We start from the raw sequence: 17,488 nt of genomic DNA, 5'->3' as shown, positions 1-17,488 counted from the left end.
TGAGAGCACTTTGAAGCACTAAGAAAACCAACCAGGCACCTGAAAGATCTGCTTACTTTCTCCTAATCTCAGCCAGGACTTTGTAGCCCAGGCTGACTGACTGCTGAGCCCATGTCCCTAACTGCCTCTCTGAGCTGTGTCATCTGCACCTGTAATTTTATAGAGAGATAATATAGATCATGTATGTAATTGATCTAGAGACTATATAATTTAAATATATACAATTAAGGTATAATTAATATATATTAAAATTTAGCATTTTTAGCGGTCGTTCTGCAACTTTTGACAAATGCATACACAGGTGTGTTCAATACCACTAAAATTAAAGTACAAAATAGTCCCATTATGCACTAGAGTTCTCTCAACAACCCTTTGTAGTTAGCACTAACCTCCACTCTTGGCCCCTGAAACAACTGTTATGTTTTCTGTCCTTATAGTTTTGTCTTATAACATCATATAAATAAAACCATAGAGTATGGAACCTTTTGCAGCTGGCTTCTTTCACTTAGTATAATGTACTTGAAATTTGTCCATATACCGTTGCATGTTTAAATACTTCCTTCTCCTTCTCCTCCTTCCCCTCCTCTTGCCCTCTCCTCCCCCTCCCTTCCCCTTCTTCCTCCTCCTCGTCCTCCTCCTCTTCTTCTCCTTCTTCTTCTCTCATTCATGAGTAGTATTTAATTGTATGTATTTGCTTATCCATTCCCCAACTGAGGGACATTTGGATTCTTTCCAGTTTGGGGATATTATTAATAAAGCTATTATGAATATTCACAAGCAGTTATTTGTGTGAATACAGGTTTTAATTTCACTTGGGTAAATACCTCAAAGTGGGATTGGTGGCTATGTGGTGTTTTTAACTTTATCAGAAATTGTGAAACTGTTTTTCAGAGTGCCTTAGCCACATTTTTAGCTCCAAAGTGTAGGCTTCCAGAGAGCAGGAACCAAATCTAAGAGAAGAGAAGGAGGAGGAAAAGGAGGAAGAAAGAAGTATTTGACTTTGCACCCTCAGCAGCTGGCATTGTCCTGTCACAGGGTAGAAACTAAGTAAATATCTAATCAATTCTTGATCATCTCCTTCTCAGGAGGGGTGCCTTCAGTGTCTCCAAATGTTTCATTAAATAGTCGTTTTAAAGTTACAACAGTAGACTGATGCCTACTCTAGGGAGGGATAATAACAAAGTTTCACCTTTATTGTATCATTGATAGAAACAGAGAAGTTGATAATAATAGATCACAGTGGGGGAGGAGGGATTAAGGAGTTTAGCCAGAAACAATCCTTGCCACCACCCTTTCCGTAGAGGTAGAGACTAATTCCCCTTCCCTGGGGCCCTTGTAACTGATAGAACATGGCAGAAGTGAAAGAAGTGATTTCCAATGCAAGGGTTATAGAGCTTCCACCTTATTTGCTAAAACAGTCTCTTTTGAAGCAAGAGCTGCCTGATGGTAAATGCAAGGGCTCTGAGGCCGCCATTCTGTGAGGAAACCCAGACTGCAGGGAGAGGCCCATGTAGCTGCCTCCAGCAACAGCCCCAGCTAAAATTTTGGGGGTCTGAGCTACAGATCTGAGAATCATCCATACAAAGAAGATCTTTGAAATCGTGGAGAATCACCCATACCCAGCAATTGCAGAAGGGGAAAGTATGAAGGTAGGCTCTTGGGAAGAAAACGCATGGTTGTCAGGCAGAGACAAGCGACAGATAGGACCAGGTTAGAAGCAGGAGCCAGTCTCAGAACAGAGGCAGGAAGAAATTGATTGGCAATTCCAAATCTACAGAATTGCCAAGGAGTCTGGGGCTGGGAAGCCTGCCGTTGAATTGGTGACTGGAATTGTGTACAGAGCAGGAAGAACAGAGGGTTAGGCAAGAGTAGGTGACAAGGAAGGAAGGAGGCATGGGACGCCTGGGTGGCTTAGTCGGTTAAATGGCCGACTTTGGCTGAGGTTATGATCTCAGAGCTCATGGGTTCAAACCCTGCATTGGGCTCTGTGCTTTGCAAACTCTGCATTGGGCCTGCTTGGGATTCTGTGTCTCCCTCTCCCTCTGCCCCTCCCCCACTCATGCTCTGTCAAAAATAAATAAACATTAAAAAAATTTTTATTTTTTAAGGAAGGAGGTAGAAGCTTGAAAGCAGACGAAAAGGGCACATGGATTTGTTAGTGAAGAGGGACCCTCTTCGTTAGATGGGACCCTAACTAAAAGTGTAGCCTACACAACTGAAAACCAAAGAGAAAACACAAGTAAGAGAGTGGGGGAAGATACCGAGCCAGAGAGCTGAGCAAAGCCATCAAGGAAAGGCTGCTCAGATGATAACTATGGAAACAGATCCATTTTTATGTTTGAAAACATTTTTTATTATAAAAGTACTTGCATATTTTAAATTCTATTCTCATTTCTAACCTTCAGATGTATACCAAGAAAATTAAATCATAAAAAACTATCTTGGAATATAACAAATGTATTCTTGTACATAAATGTCCCACAATGGGTCCCAAATTTTTATTTTTCTCCTGGGTTCTTTTTTTTTAGATTTAATTTTTTAAAGTTTATTTAATTATTTTGTTCTTTTTCTTTTTAATGTTTACTTATTTATTTTGGGAGAGAGTGCGTGAGTGGGAGAGGGACAGAGAAAGAGAGACAGAGAATCTCAAGCAGGCTTCCCACTGTCAGCATAAAACCCGACAAGGGGCTCAAACTCATGAACTGTAAGATCATGACCTGAGCTGAAACCAAAAGTCGGATGGGATGCTTAACCAACTGACCCACCCAGATACCCCTCTTTATTTATTTTGAGAGAGAGAGAGAGAGAGAGAAGCACAGAGGAGGGGCAGAGAGAGGGGGAGAGAGAAAATCTCAAACAGGCTCCACACTTAGCATGGGGCCCGATACAGGTCTCCATCTCACAACGTTGAGATCATGACCTGAGCTGAAATCAAGAATTGGTCATTTAACTGACTGAGAGCCACCCAGATGCCCTTAAAGATTTTATTCTTTTTTTCCTTTTTTTCTTTTAAGTTTATTTATTTATTTTGAGAGAGACAGAGACAGCGTGAATGGGGGAGGGGCAGAGAGAGAGGAAGAGAGAGATTCCCAAGCAGGCTCTGAACTGTCAGCACAGAACCCAATGCAGGGCTTGAACTCACAAAACCATGACAAGATCATGATCTAAGTGGAAACCAAAAGTCAGACACTCAACCAACTGAGCTACCCAGGCACCCCAAAGATTTTATTTTTAAGTAATCTCTATACCCGACATGGGGCTCGAACTTACAACCCTGAGATCAAGAGTCACATGTTCTACTGACTGAGGCAGCCACGGGTCCCTCTCCTGAGTCTTTTGCGCATTTAGGATTTTATACTGCAGCTATCCCCAATGGTTCCCACGTGTATGTCCCTTCTCATTTTCATGGTGGTCAGACCTCCCCTCTCTTTTTTATTAATTGTTGTTAAAAATAGTAGTAAAGCGGGATGCCTAGGCGGCTCAGTCAGTTAAGCGTCTGACTTTGGCTCAGGTCATGATCTCACAGTCTGTGAATTCGAGCCCCACTTGGGGCTCTGTGCTGTTGGTGCAGAGACCACTCCAGATCCTCTCCCTCCCTCTCTGCCCCTCCCCATCTTGTGTTCTCTCCCTCAAAAATAAAGAAACACTTTTAAAAAATAGTAGTAAAGTAATACACGTTTATGGTGTTTACATTTTTAGAATGCAAAAACATATAAAGGAAAAAATTTAAATCCCCCTCCAAGACCTACCCAGGACGCTCGGGTTCTCCCCCACTCAGGTAACGCACTGTTGACAGTTTCTTGTATGGTTTTCCCCAAAATGCCGTACGCATAAACAAGCATGATGCACATCCTCACCTTCAGCACCACGAAGTGCTGGGGATACAATGGTTGCCCCCAAATCCGCTTGGTCTCTGACCTCTTGCACCTCAGTCTACATGGGCAGAGCCATGATTTTGCATCTCTCACGTAAAACAAACAAAACACCTCAGAATTACTATGTATGCTGCTCTACCCCTGACCTTTTCCCAAGAAACAATGTCTTGCTGTCCTCCGCATTCTTTAAGTGATTGCTTAGCAGCCTTCATTTACGTCTTTGAACCGTAATATACTTGATCGATTCCCTGCTGATAGCCTGTTTCCAGTATTTTTGCTATTAACAAGCAATGCAGTAATGAGTATCCCTCTAAATATAACCTGGTTCGCACTTATGTTTTCCTATAGGGTAAATTCTCAGAAGTAAAATGCCTGGATCAAATTCATGAGGTCTCTGAAATGGACATCCGCCACTCGTTCACAACTATTCTGCATCTGCAATGCTTTCCCATGTTTGGGAGAAACAAAAATCTTAGGGAGAGGCAGAGCTTGCCTCTTTTACAGAAGACAAACTAACCCTTCCTACCCTCAACATGTGGGCATATGACTGGGCTCGGCCTCAGACTCTGGATTTGGATTAAGAACCTGAAGAAAACGGGACACCCCAAAGTTCTGGTCAGCCAGGGCAGAGGCACATGCCTGCCTGGTTCTCATGATGGGTTTTTAACACTAGTCTCAGCCACCTGGCCTCCAGCTGGTTTCTTTTCTCAGCCTCATCCCCTAGCCCTGCTAGTGATCATGTGAGCATCTCAGTGACTTTCAATCAGCATCTCTTCTGCTTAAATCAGGCCTGCTTAGGGGTGCCTGGGTGGCTCAGTGGGCTAAGTATCTGACTACAGCTCAGGTCACGATCTCACGGTTTGTGAGTTTGAGCCCCGTGTCGGGCTCTGTACTGACAGCTCGGAGCCTGGAGCCTGCTTCCAAATGTGTGTCTCCCTCTCTCTCTACCCCTCCCCTGCTCCCTCTCCCTCTCTCTCTAAATAAGTAAATAAATAAACAGAAAGAAAAACAAAGAATTAAAAAATGGGGGCACCTGGGTGGCTCAGTTGGTTGAGCATCTGAGTGCAATCCCAATTGACATTCTGCAGCCTCATGAGATACCCTGGACTAGAACCACCCAACTAAACTGCCTCTGAATTCCTGACCCTCAGAATCCATGTGAGATAATAAATGTTAACTATTGTTTTAAGCCGCTAAGTGATGGGATGATTCGTTAAAGCAAAAATAAATAATACAGGTACAATTTTACATTTTAACAGTTTACCAAATTGCCCTTCAAAAAGGCAAGAGCAAGGCGCACTCCCACCAATACCACATAGCAGAGTGCCAAACATTTCAGAAAGAAGGCAGGGGAGGGGAAACTGACCCCTGATAAGGTCCCTCCTGAGCAGTTCCCTAAGTTGTGGAACCCAAGTTGCCCCACAGGGGCTCCCACCAGCACAGGACCCAGAGGGTGGCTATGGAACCCCTCTTCTTTTTTTAAATTTTTTTAAATGTTTTTTTCATTTTTGAGAGAGAGAGAGAATCCGAAGCATGGTCCAGGCTCTGGGCTCGGAACTGTCAGCATAGAGCCCAACGCAGGGCTCGAACCCACAAACTGCGAGGTCATGACCTGAACTGCAGTCGGACGCTTAACCGACTGAGCCACCCGGGCACCCCATGGAACCACTGTTCTTGTAAGTCAGCCCTGTGGGCAGGGTTGTGGCCAGAATCTGGCCTGGTGGACAGGCAGGGTCAGCAGGGAGAAATGTGAGTGGGGACAAGACCACAGGTGTTGGGTCACGAGATCCAGCCAGAAGGGCTCAGCAAGTGGCAGCTGCAGGGCGCGTGGCAGGTGAGCAGGCACACTGGCAGGAATGCCCCCGGGCTGGTTGGGTTGGGAGCCTCAAAAGAAGAGAGAAGTGAGAAAGTAGGCGCCCGTGCCTGGGGTCAAGGTAGAAGACAGAACTGAGCATTTCTGGGCCACCCTGGCCTGGGATCCTTTGCCTGTGACTTCGGAGACCCAGGGCTCAGGAGGAGATGGAATTGGGGTCATCGCGCAAGGTGGAAGATAGAGAGGGAAACAGTTATGTCATGAGCACTAGTAAGTGCTGAGCACAGAGTCAGCCAGGTAGACGATCATCATCTTTTTTGTTTTTACTGTTTATTTATTTTTAAGAGAAAGAGAGGCAGAGTGCGAGAGGGGGAGGGGCAGAGAGCGAGGGAGACGCAGAATCGGAAGCAGGCTCCAGGCTCTGAGCTGTCAGCACATAGCCCGACATGGGGCTCGAACCCACAAACCGGGAGAGATCGTGACCCTAGGCGAAGGGGGACACTCAACCAACTGAGCCACCCAGGCGCCCCAATCATCATCTTTACTTGACAGGTGAGGAAACAGGATCAGTGAGGCTCAGCTACTACCTTCTATCTGACTCCAAATCCCATTTCATCACACAGCCTCCAGGGCAGAGGCAGAAGGTCGGCTGTTGGTTTATTTCCCTGCTGCTCAAACTAAGGCCTTTGGCAAGTTGACTTATCACTTTTCCAGTGAGAAGAATGTCCCTATAATCTCCGCTATCCTCACTTTCAGAGCTGTTCCCTCAGGCCAGGCTTCTAGGTCAGGGTGCCTAGAAGTCACCTGTTGGTGACAGAGGTCCTCCCTTACCCATCTCTGGTGCAACAAACCCGGCTTGTTCTTGTGAAACAAATCCACAGGGGAGCCTGTCGCTGGCTGAGCTGCATGCTAGGACCACAGCAGTGGGTAAGGCAGAGTTCCTGCCCTTCAAACCGTGCCTTGTCCAGAGGAGCAGAAAGACAAGAGAAGGATACTGCATAATGCAGTGAAACCCTGAGAGGGAGCACCTCACCTCACCTGGGAGGATCAAGAAAGCTTTCTGAAGATAATCTCTGAGCTGAGTCATCAACAATGAGAAGTCTTTTGGCAGGGAAGGGAGGGAGGGAGTTCCAGGTGGAGGAAACCGCATGTGCAAAGCCCTCAGGAGCTTTCTAGGAACCGGCAGGTTATCACCTATACCTGGAGCACAGTTTGGAAGGAAGAGAGGGGAGGGAGGAGGGGCGACCAAGGCAGGGGACAGGAGAGGTGAGCAGGGACTAGATCCCGAAATGCTGAAGAGATGTTAGGAACAAATGTTATTCTAGCTGCAGGTGGACAATCAGGGCAAAGTGAGGGCAGAGAAACGAGTCAGGAGGCCACTGTAGAGAGCCAGAAAGAACCAATGAAGTCCACGGCCACAGAGGGGGATGATGGGAGCTGTGGGTGAGAGGCATGAAGGGAACAACATCTATAGGACTCCGTGATCAAGAGGCAGGGGCTCCTGGGTGGCTCAGTCGGCTAAGCGTCCAACTTCGGCTCAGGTCCTGATCTCCCAGTTTGTGGGTTCTCGCCCCGTGTCGGGCTCCATGCTGACAGCTCAGAGCCTGGAGCCTGCTTCAGATTCTGAGTCTCCCTCTCTTTCTGCCCCTCCCCCATTTGCACTCTGTGTCTCTCCCTCAAAAATAAACATTAAAAGAAAAAAAAAAAGAAGCAAAGAAGTCCTTTCCCTGGTCTCTAGTTACATGACCCAATATTTGTCCTTTTTTGTCTTAAGCCCTTCTGTGTTACATTTCCTATCATTTGTAATCATGAGTGTTTAGCTCTTGCATGGGCTTGGTTGTCCAGAGGCAAGTGAATGTTTGAAGTAATTACACTGTTGTCTCCATTCCTTTTTTTCCTTTTTGCTCATAGACCTTCTTTTTTAAAAAAAAATTTTTTTTAACATTTATTCATTTTTGAGAGACAGAGACAAAGCATGAGTGGGGAAGGGGCAGAGAGAGGGAGACACAGAATCCGAAGCAGGCTCCAGGCTCTGAGCTGTCAGCACAGAGCCCGACACGGGGCTCGAACTCACAGACTGTGAGATCCTGACCTGAGCTGAAGTCGGACGCTCAACCGACTGAGCCACCCAGGTGCCCCCATAGACTTCCTTTTTTTTGAGGGAGAGGGCACAACTAAGAGGCAGAGAGAGGGAGAGGGAGAAAGAAAGAGAATCCCACAAGGGGCAGAGAAAGCGAGAGAGGAGAGAGAAACAGGGCTCACACAAAACGGGGCTCGAACTCACAATGGTGAGATCACGACCTGAGCCAAAGTCAGATGCTTAACCGACTGAGACAATCAGGAACCCCTAGACTTTATTGTTCTTAGTAGTTTTAGATTTGCAGACTAACTTAGCATAAAGTACAGAGTCTCCGTATGCCTCTCTCCCTGCCGCCTGCCCCTTCCCCGTTTCTAACATCTGGCATTAGCATGCTACGTTTGTTACAACCTATGTACCCATATCAATACCTTATTATTAACTGAAGTCCAGGTTTACATTAGGGTATGCTCTTAGTGTTGTACATTCTGTATGTCTTGGCAAATGTATAATGACCACTATAGAATCACACAGAGTAAGTTTCACTGCTCTAAACCCCCCTACTCATCCTTCCCTCTCTTCCTCTCAACCCCTGACTTTTTTTACTTCACCGTCTCGGAGTTTTGCCTTTTCCAGATGTCATAGTTGGAATTAAACGGTGTGAAACCTTTCCAGATTGGCTTCTTTCCCTTAGCAATATGTATTTAAGGTTCCTCCGTGTCTTTTTATGACTTGACAGCTCATTTCTTTTTTATTTTTTTAAATGTTTATTTATTTGAGGTGGGGGGTGGGGGGTAGGGGCAGAGAGAGAGGGAGACACAATCCAAAGCAGGCTCCAGGCTCAGAGCTGTCAGCACAGAGTGGGACGTGGGGCTCAAACTCACGAACTGGGAGATCAGGACCTGAGCCGAAGTCAGACGCTCAACCGACTGAGCCACCCAGGCACCCGGGCAGCTCAGTTTTCATCACTCATACTTCTTTCCATTGCTGAATTAGTATTCCAGTGTATAGATGCACCAGTTTATTCATTCACCTATTGAAAAATCTTGAGGGGCGCTTGGCTGGCTCAGTCGGTGAGGCATGCGACTCTTGATCTCGGGTTTATAGGTTTGAGCCCCACATTGGGTAGAGAGATTACTTCCAAATAAAATCTTAAAAAAATATCTCGGTTGCTCCCAAGTTTTGGTAATTATCAAATAGCTGCTATAAACATTCATGTGCAGGTTTTTTGTGTACACGAAGGTCCTCAGCTTGTATGAGAAAATGCCAAGAAGCACGCTTCCTGGATTGTACGGTAAGAGTGTCTCCACCCCTTTTTCTCGGCCACTTCCTCTGGCGGGGCAGTTGGAGGGTGACCCTACCTGGAAAAACGATGCCCGAGAATTGTAGGTCTTAGGTTTGTGCGAAACGGGAAATGATCCTCCCTGGGGAGCAGTGGGTGTTCCCTTAGGACTGAGGTCCTTACTCCGGTCCCCAAGTGCCCGAGAATCCACATGAGAAGGAGGGAGGGGTCACTGGCTCTCCTCAGAGTTTCAAGGGGTCTAGGAAGCAAGAGAAATTAAGGACACATTTTACCTGCGGCTGAAAGAACCCTCAGGGAAGGGAAGGGGAAGAGCTACTGACACCCTCAGTGTTCAGCATGCCCCCCAGTAAGGCCATCATCTTAGATAACACTTCTGACTCTACTTCTGGGGGGGGGGGGATGTCCGACAGGAGCCGGGGCTGGATGTGGCTCCTGAAAAAACACTCTCTTCTCTCCCCCACTTGAAAGAAGACTAGAAGCACATTGATGTGACGGCAAAGTCCACTCGCACGGTTTATTGGAAAAAAGAGGCAGCTGTGAAGTAGAAATGCAGATGTTCCCCTTGTAAAGACAGCAGTTACAAAAGAGAAGTAATAAATACAATGTTAGGAATTCTTTAAAAAAAAAAAAATACAACAACCCCCTGGTATTTGTGAGCAATCCCAAGAACACCCAACATATAAAAATTTGTGCTGGGGGTAAGAACAGCTTCACCTCAACATCTTGGGGCAAAAGTTGGAAACTGGCCAGATGAAGACAGTCACGACTTTTGGGATTTTGGAAGGCTCTGGATTTGTCACTTGGGAATGTAGGGGTCCACGGTAATTTATTTGCATAGTAGGAATTAATAGGGATTCTTCTATGCATTAATATCACTTCTGATTATTCTCTCATTCTTGCAGGTAAGTAGCAGGGTATTTAAGAGTAGGAGGAAATGAGAGGACAAGAATGAAGGGGAGAAGAGGGCGGGTGGGGGAGGGGGAATGCTAAGTGGACAGGAGAAAGGTGAGAGGAAGGAACGGGACTTCCTACCTGTCCCCTATTTTGCCGTCTCAGCAGCATGCACCCCCGCTGCAGAGGGGGCAGGCACTGGTCCAGCCTGGCTTGCCTTAAACCTCGCTGTCATCAAAGCACAGAAGACACCAAAGCAACGGGCAGAATCAGGCTCACAATGAAAGCAGGGAAGTTGAACAGGAAACCAAGAGGAGGGGGACCCCCAAGGGGAGAGGTGTGGAGAAGGGGAGAGGTGAATTCCCTGGGAGAAGGGGCAACATTAACATCAGAAACCTGCAGGGACAAGGAAAAAGTGCAAGTTGCCGAGGAGAGGCACGATCTGGCTACAGAGGAAAGAGGGCAGGAAGGAGAAGCACCGGGGAGCAGTTGGCTCATCCCAGGACACTTGGGAGGGGCTCCCACCCAGGGATGAGAGCCACCCCCTGCCACTCCATGAGGCTAAGGAGTTTGCATCGAGTGGTGGGTGTGGAGGCCGGTTGGGGGGGGAAGATGCCCAGCCAGCTCTCTTGGGGGGCTTCTGTGAGGCACTGTGTGGATGGAGGTCAAGGTTGCCTGACTATGTGCTGAAAGCAGCTTTGAGCTCCCGGAAGGCCGCCTGGCGGAGTCTCCTCTTCTCCTCCTCCTGCTTCCGCTCGTCTTGCTCGGCTTTTAGCTCGGCTTCAAACTTACTGGCACAGGACAAAGCTTGGACCTGCGGACGAAGAGCAAAAGCAAACCACAGACTGAGGGAGGGGAGGAGAAACTTGGAACAACCCATCCGACAGAACTCCGTTGGCTGGAGCCAGGTGACAGGGGAACCTGGTCCTGCCGCAGGGCAGGACCCCCTCACCCCCTGAGAACCAACACTCCTCTTCACAAGTCTGTTTAAACTACAGTGAGGATACGATCTCTTTATTTGCCGCCGTGTTCTACGCCGCTAGGTTGCTCTTTCTACTTCTTTTCCAGGATACTCTCTAACATCCCCGCCTAGCCTACTACCCACTTCTACTTTCGACCCTTAATTTCACAATAATATTGTTTTGTTCGACGGGGAGAAAACAAAGACAAAACCAAAATGAACTCCTTGCTGGGATGCCGACTGCAATCGCTTCAGTCTGCCTGTGGCAAAGGAGTACTTTACAGTAGATCCATCATTCTGAATTTACTTCCAAATATCACACGGTGTTGTTGATGTTGTGAATGGGATTTGGTGCCATTTCTTTTAAGCCTAGTTGATCTTTAATAATACCGTATCAGATAAATCCATCTGAAAATCATCTCTTCTAGAACTGATTCCTTTTTTCAACCCCCTCGGTGTCTCGTCAGTTTGGTAAAAGTCCCAAACACACTGGGTGTGCACGCTATTTTAATAAAGATTGCCAAATTGCTCTCCAAAGTAGCTGTTCGAATTTACACCCCCACCATCATGGAATGTGAGTTCTCATTTCCCCACAACGTCCTCAACGTTTATCAGTAACCTTTTTCCTGTTTGCCAATCTGATAGGCAAAACACATACACACATACACACACACACACCAAAAAAAAAAACAAAAAAAAACAAAAAAAAACAAAACATCCTGGCACCTTCTTTTATTTCCTCTTTGGTAAATTACCCATTTCACTGGGGTTTTTCACTTTGCCATTCTTTATATAATTTAGGCGTAGTCCCTTGTTATATATTTTTTGGTTACTCTTAGTCTTTTGATTGTCTGTTAACTTCAAGGTATCTTGGGCCAGGTGAACCTTTAAATTTTGATGTCATCAGAATTTCCAACCACTTCCATTCTGGCTTTTGTCTCTCTCTCTCTCTTTTGGTGTTTATTTATTTTTGAGAGAGAAAGAGGGCACGAGCGGGGAAGAGACACAAAGAGAGGGAGACAGACAGAGAATCCAAAGCAGGATCCATGCTGTCAGTGCAGAGCCCGATGTGGGACTCGAACCCATGAACAGTGAGATCGTGACCTGAGCTGGAGTTGCACGCTCAACCTTTGAGCCACCCCATATTATGTCATGTGTAAGGTCTCCTATACCCCAGGGCTCTAAAACCATTTTCCTCTCATACTTTCCTGGTTTTATTTTCCCATTCAGCTCTTAAAGTCACTTACACTGTATTTTAGTGAAGGAATATATATCATTTAAATGACTTTACTTCATTTTCCTAAGTGGAGAGCCAATTGTCTCAACACCTTTTATTGAATAGCCCATTATTTTTCCACTGACTGGAAAGTTATCTTGTTCATGTACTAAATTCCCACATGAAGGGGATCTGTTTTTACGATTTTCTCTCCCATTCCACTGACCTGTTTATTCCTGCACCCGCACTACATTATTTAATATTACCGCTTTAGAAAACCTTGGTATTTATGAGGAAAGTATTCCTTCATTATGTTGACTAAGCACATTGTTTTCATATTTTTAAATGTCTTATTATGAATATTAAACTTCACCAAATGTTCTGAGATGTCTCACTGAAGGGATCACATTTTTCATATTTGATACCTATGAGACATTTATCTATTTATCTATCTATCTATTTATTTATTTAAAGTTTATTTATTTTGAGAGAGTGCACACAGGAGGGGCAGAGAGAGAGAGACAGAGAGAGAGAATCCCAAGCAGGCTCCTCACTGTCGGCAGGGAGTCTGACACAGGGCTGGATCTCATGAACCGTGAGATCACGACCTGAGCTGAAACCAAGAGTTGGACACTTAACCGAGGGGGCCACCCAGGCGCCCCATGAGACCTTTAAAATTATCCCTGCAGTCTGAACATAAATTTCAAATGTTTTAAGATTCCTACAGCTATATTCATTAGATTGATACAATTTTTTTGATGCGTTTTTATCCGATTGTTATCAGAATCATGCCAGCTTCACAGAACGAATGTGATATAATCTTTTCCAATATGTTTGAACTAGTTTGTGACATTGAAAAAAAAAAAAATGTAGAACATTGAAGAATTAATCCCTAAATTCCCCAGCACTTAACTGTTTGTGGGGAGTTTGGAGTTAACCCTCTAAATGTCTTTACAATTCATCACATTTCCTTCTTCTGTCAAATTTATAGAAAAGCATTACCTTTCCTGTAGCGTTTAAATGATTTTAAATTGAGGTGTCAAACCTCTCACAATTTTTAACTAGCATGTTCCTGGGTCCATCATGGAGAAACCCATTTCTGGAGTTCCTGGGTCCAGAAATGGAGAAAACTCCACTTCTCCTTTTCCCCGTCATAAGCGTCCACATTTGGGTGGCTCTTTGTCTACTCTCTGGTTCACTCAGTCACTTCTCTGCCATGTTAAGGCTAAGATTTACCACCTCCTACCAGGCTCTTTATTCAGTCCATTCTGGTTGTTAATCCATTACATCCTGTGTAGCAAAATGCAGGTTCTCACGTCTCAATGAAAAAATTATAATGTCCCTTTCCTAAATTCTTCCTGCACTGCACAGGGTCCATGTCTGAACATAGGACACCTCTGAAAAATGATGATTTTTTACTCTTTCCGGATCAGAATCCCTAGGGGTAGGGACTAGGAAATTATGTTTTCCAAATTTCACAGGTATTTCTCCTCCCCCACCCCCCCACCCCCCACCGCCCCCAGGTATTTCTTAGGCATGTGAGGCCCTGCTGAGTTCTCCCCTCCAGCTCCCTACATCAGAATCACCAGAAGACAGATTCAATTGCCTGGAGCAGGGCCCAACTCCTGCTGACTCTTATGACCCTCTACCCCCTGACTCAGGTTGCAAATTTGGACCCCAGATCCCCTTGTCTAGCCTGAACCCCTCTCTTCCTCACCTTTATCTTTTTCTCCTTGTTGTCTTATTTTATTCAGGAATTTTATGAGCTGGCTGTTAAATATTAGAAGGTAAATTATATAAATCTATAATTAAATTATATTAGAAGCAAAAGTAGTAAGTACTAAAAAGTCATCGCTTCCTGATTTATCTTGCTATATATTTTACTCTATCTGTGCTTTGGAGATTATCTGTTTCCGTTATATCTCTAAGGTAGAAATCCTATATGATGATCTGCTGTGAATCTTCCCAAATCCACATTTAGCAACATCTTGTTGGAAGCTTGAAAGCAAGTGGTGGGGGTTTTACACCTTGGAAACCAACAAATGCTACAAACTAGGCCTTGATTTATTGTTTCACTGACTACCTTTTCCTAAGAAAGTGTTGGGAGATGTTAAAGATACAGATTAAGCTGAAAAATGTATAGTGTCTGTAGCTTTTGCATTATGAATAGCTCCAAAGAAATTCAGGGAATATTCTTCCAATATTTGAAAAACTATTATTGAATTCAGCAAGGGAAGTTGCTCACTGAAGAATGAATGAAGTTCTGACATATGTCCCTTTACTTTTTTTTTTAATATATCTTTTTAATGTTTATTTATTTCTGAGAGAGAGAGAGAGAGAGAGAGAGAGAGCGCGCGCGCGCCTGTGAGCAGGGGAAGGGCAGAGAGAGAGGGAGACCAGAATCTGACACAGAGCCCGACACGGGGTCTGAACCCACGAACCATGAGATCACGACCCACTGAGCCACTCAGGCACCCTTTTTTCTTTTTTTAATGTTTATTTTTGAGACAGAGAGAGTGAGAGTGTGAGTGGGGGAGGGGCAGAGAGAGACACACAGAGAATCCCAAGCAGGCTCTGCACTGCCAATGTGGAGCCCAACATAGGCCTGAAACTCATGAACCTCGAGAAGTCAGACACTTAACCAACTGAGTCACCCAGGTGCCCCTCCCTTTACTTTTTCTTTTTTTTTTTTTTTTTAACGTTTATTTATTTTTGAGACAGAGAGAGACAGAGCATGAACAGGGGAGGGGCAGAGAGAGAGGGAGACACAGAATCCGAAACAGGCTCCAGGCTCTGAGCTGTCAGCACAGAGCCCGACGCGGGGCTTGAACTCACGGACCGTGAGATCATGACCCGAGCCGAAGTCGGACGCTCAACCGACCGAGCCACCCAGGCGCCCCTACTTTTTCTTTTAAGTCAACTTAAACACAATTATCAACCAACATTCACATCGGAACTAGATTCTGCCGTCAGTTGCAACCATAGGCTAGTGACAGATACAGAGCCCAGCAAAAATCCATGAGCCATTCTTAGAGAATCAATGGACCGTGTGGAATTTGCAACAGAAGAAATGCATACTTTATGATTTATAAATTGTGTGCTACGTATCCCTTAAAACATTTAAATTTATAATAAACTCATGCATACATGCATATGCACACTTTGTTCAAAGAGCCAGTTGTTAAACATTTACCAACGAACCACCGTCTAAGCCTCAAGGTCCTGCTCCACAGGGTGGGATGCCACCACCTCCCTCCAGAGTGTCTGTGGGGGCAGTGGAGAAGACAAGAACCTGAGACCGCCTGCTCACCACTGCCGGCCAGGCCAGGCGGGAGGGGGCCCTGGCAATTCTCTCACTCCGGGTTCTTGTTCTGCACTATAAAATTCGACCTTTTCCCTCGATTTCATGGAGTCCTGTCTTGCCTATCACCCCACTCTGTGTCTTCATGTTTCCTTCTCTGTGGACCACTTCCCCGTGACCTAAAAATACCGGCATCTGTCTTCTCTAGGTTAAAAACAAACAAACAAAAGTCCTTTCCTGATCCCAAGCTACCATCCCCATTTTGTCCAGGCCTCTTCGGCCAGCCATCTAGGCAGAAAAGTAAACCGCCACAGCTCTTTCTTCCCAGTGCCCACTCACCTCTCACCCTAGTGCCAAATGCCCTCCACGGGGAAGCCGGTCTCTCAAAAATCTCCACTGACCCACTCGCCAGACCCAAGACCCCCTCTCTGGCCTCATCTGACTTCATCTCGTCTTGTCCTCCACAATAGCATTTTCTCCATGGTTTCCTTGTATCTCCAATTCCTTGCTTCCCCACAACCCAGTCACCATTATGTTCTACCATTAGTCACTCAACTCGAATTCTTGAGTTGCTACTCGAATCTTGTGAAGGTGGCTCCTGTGGTCTTTGTAGTCTGGTGTCCGTGAAGCATTCACTCTCTCCCTTCTTCCTCTGAGACGTTCCCCTGGCGCATGACCCGAGGGTCTGGGGAGGCCGACCCTACCCACGGGCTCCAGGACAGAGCCCAATCAGAGTAATGTTATTCCAGCCCTTCCTGTGCTCGGTTCAGCAAGGGACAAGTGTGGAAGAGATTATTCCACGACCCTCAGGATCGAGTGTCCCCATCCTCCCTAGTAGCAGAATTACAGTTGGGCACAGATCTCTAGGAAGAAAGGCATTTTGTATTCTCCCATGCAGCCAGGAGTGGCCAGGTTCTATACAGCATGACATGAATGAAACCATTTGCAACTAGCATTGTGCCCTTCAAATGAAAGGCCACACCATCCCTGTCCTCAAACCATTCCCATTGTTGGGGGGGGGGGGTTGGTGTCCCTGCCTTGATTTTTTTAAACATCATCCAGCCCTCTCTACACAGCTCCACAAACCTTGTGTCATTTTACCATCCACCTCCAAGCAAGCGGTCATAAACACTGAGAATGCTACTTAGTTTGGGATTCGTTACCACCTCCAGCCCAGCCCCACTGTCACTACCCTGTGGGATGGGCCCACAGTAGTTCTCCAGACATCTGTGGAAGCCTCCCTGACTCCAGCTCCTCCTCAGAGAAGCCCATCCCCAGCGCCAGGTCATGTCCAGGCCCCCTGAGGGCCCCCAGCGCCTGCAACCGCACTTCCCAAGCCTGGCTGTGGATTGCAAACACCTGCTGAGCTCTTCCCGCTCCACACTTCCTGGGCTGTGCCCTGGAAAATCTCAGGTAGGTGTGGGTGGGGCCTGAGAAGCTGGTGTGCAGGTAATTCCGGTGGCTAGCAGGCTGGGAAGGCCTGACCTTCAGGGGAGACCAGAGCTCCCTGTGCAACGTCATCCGGTGTGGACGGGGGCCAGCCTCCAAGTACTCTTTACCCTCCGTGCCTCGGAGCCTTTGCTTTTGCTGTTCCCACGGCAGGAACGCCCTCCCTTCCTTGATTACAAGGTGAATCCCCATTCTTCTCTGAACATCTGTAGCAAATGTCAGCTCCTTTATGGCCCTCTCCGAGATCTGAGTGATGATTCCCTACATTCGTCATTCATGCAAACGTTTATTGAAGGCGATTATGTGCCAGGCTCTGTAATTACAAAGATAACACACCTACTCCACCTTTGAGTCTGGGTTGAGGAGGCAGCCATACAACAAGTTCAAAAACTTATGTTGTTATGCTTCTAATCTTTTCTGCTACTTATAAAAATAATGCACGCGCATTATAAAACATTCCAAAACTAAAAAATAAGTCCCTCAGACATAACTATTACCAGTACTTTGGTATGTAATTACCCAGGTTGTATTGAATATTTAATAAAATTGAGTTTCATTTTAAAAACTTTTTAATGTTATTGTTTTTTTTTTTAATTTTAATG

The 17,488-nt window shown here is 45.9% G+C and overlaps 1 protein-coding gene across 2 annotated transcripts in view; it reads right to left on the bottom strand.

Annotated features, from left to right (window-relative positions):
* Nucleotides 1–9,557: 9,557 nt before the first annotated feature.
* The window catches only part of EFHD1 (EF-hand domain family member D1), a 41,795-nt gene continuing 33,864 nt past the window's right edge, over nt 9,558–17,488 (bottom strand). For both annotated transcript variants that reach the window (XM_042950527.1, XM_042950526.1), the window contains one exon: nt 9,558–10,773. In XM_042950527.1, coding sequence (XP_042806461.1) covers nt 10,639–10,773 — 135 coding nt within the window. In that variant the 3' untranslated portion in view covers nt 9,558–10,638. The remainder of the gene's footprint in view (nt 10,774–17,488) is intronic.

The sequence above is a fragment of the Panthera leo genome, chromosome C1 (genome assembly GCF_018350215.1).
Source record: "Panthera leo isolate Ple1 chromosome C1, P.leo_Ple1_pat1.1, whole genome shotgun sequence".
NCBI lineage: Eukaryota > Metazoa > Chordata > Mammalia > Carnivora > Felidae > Panthera > Panthera leo.
Note: the sequence above shows the minus strand (reverse complement) of the source record. Positions and strands in the feature narration are given on the sequence as shown.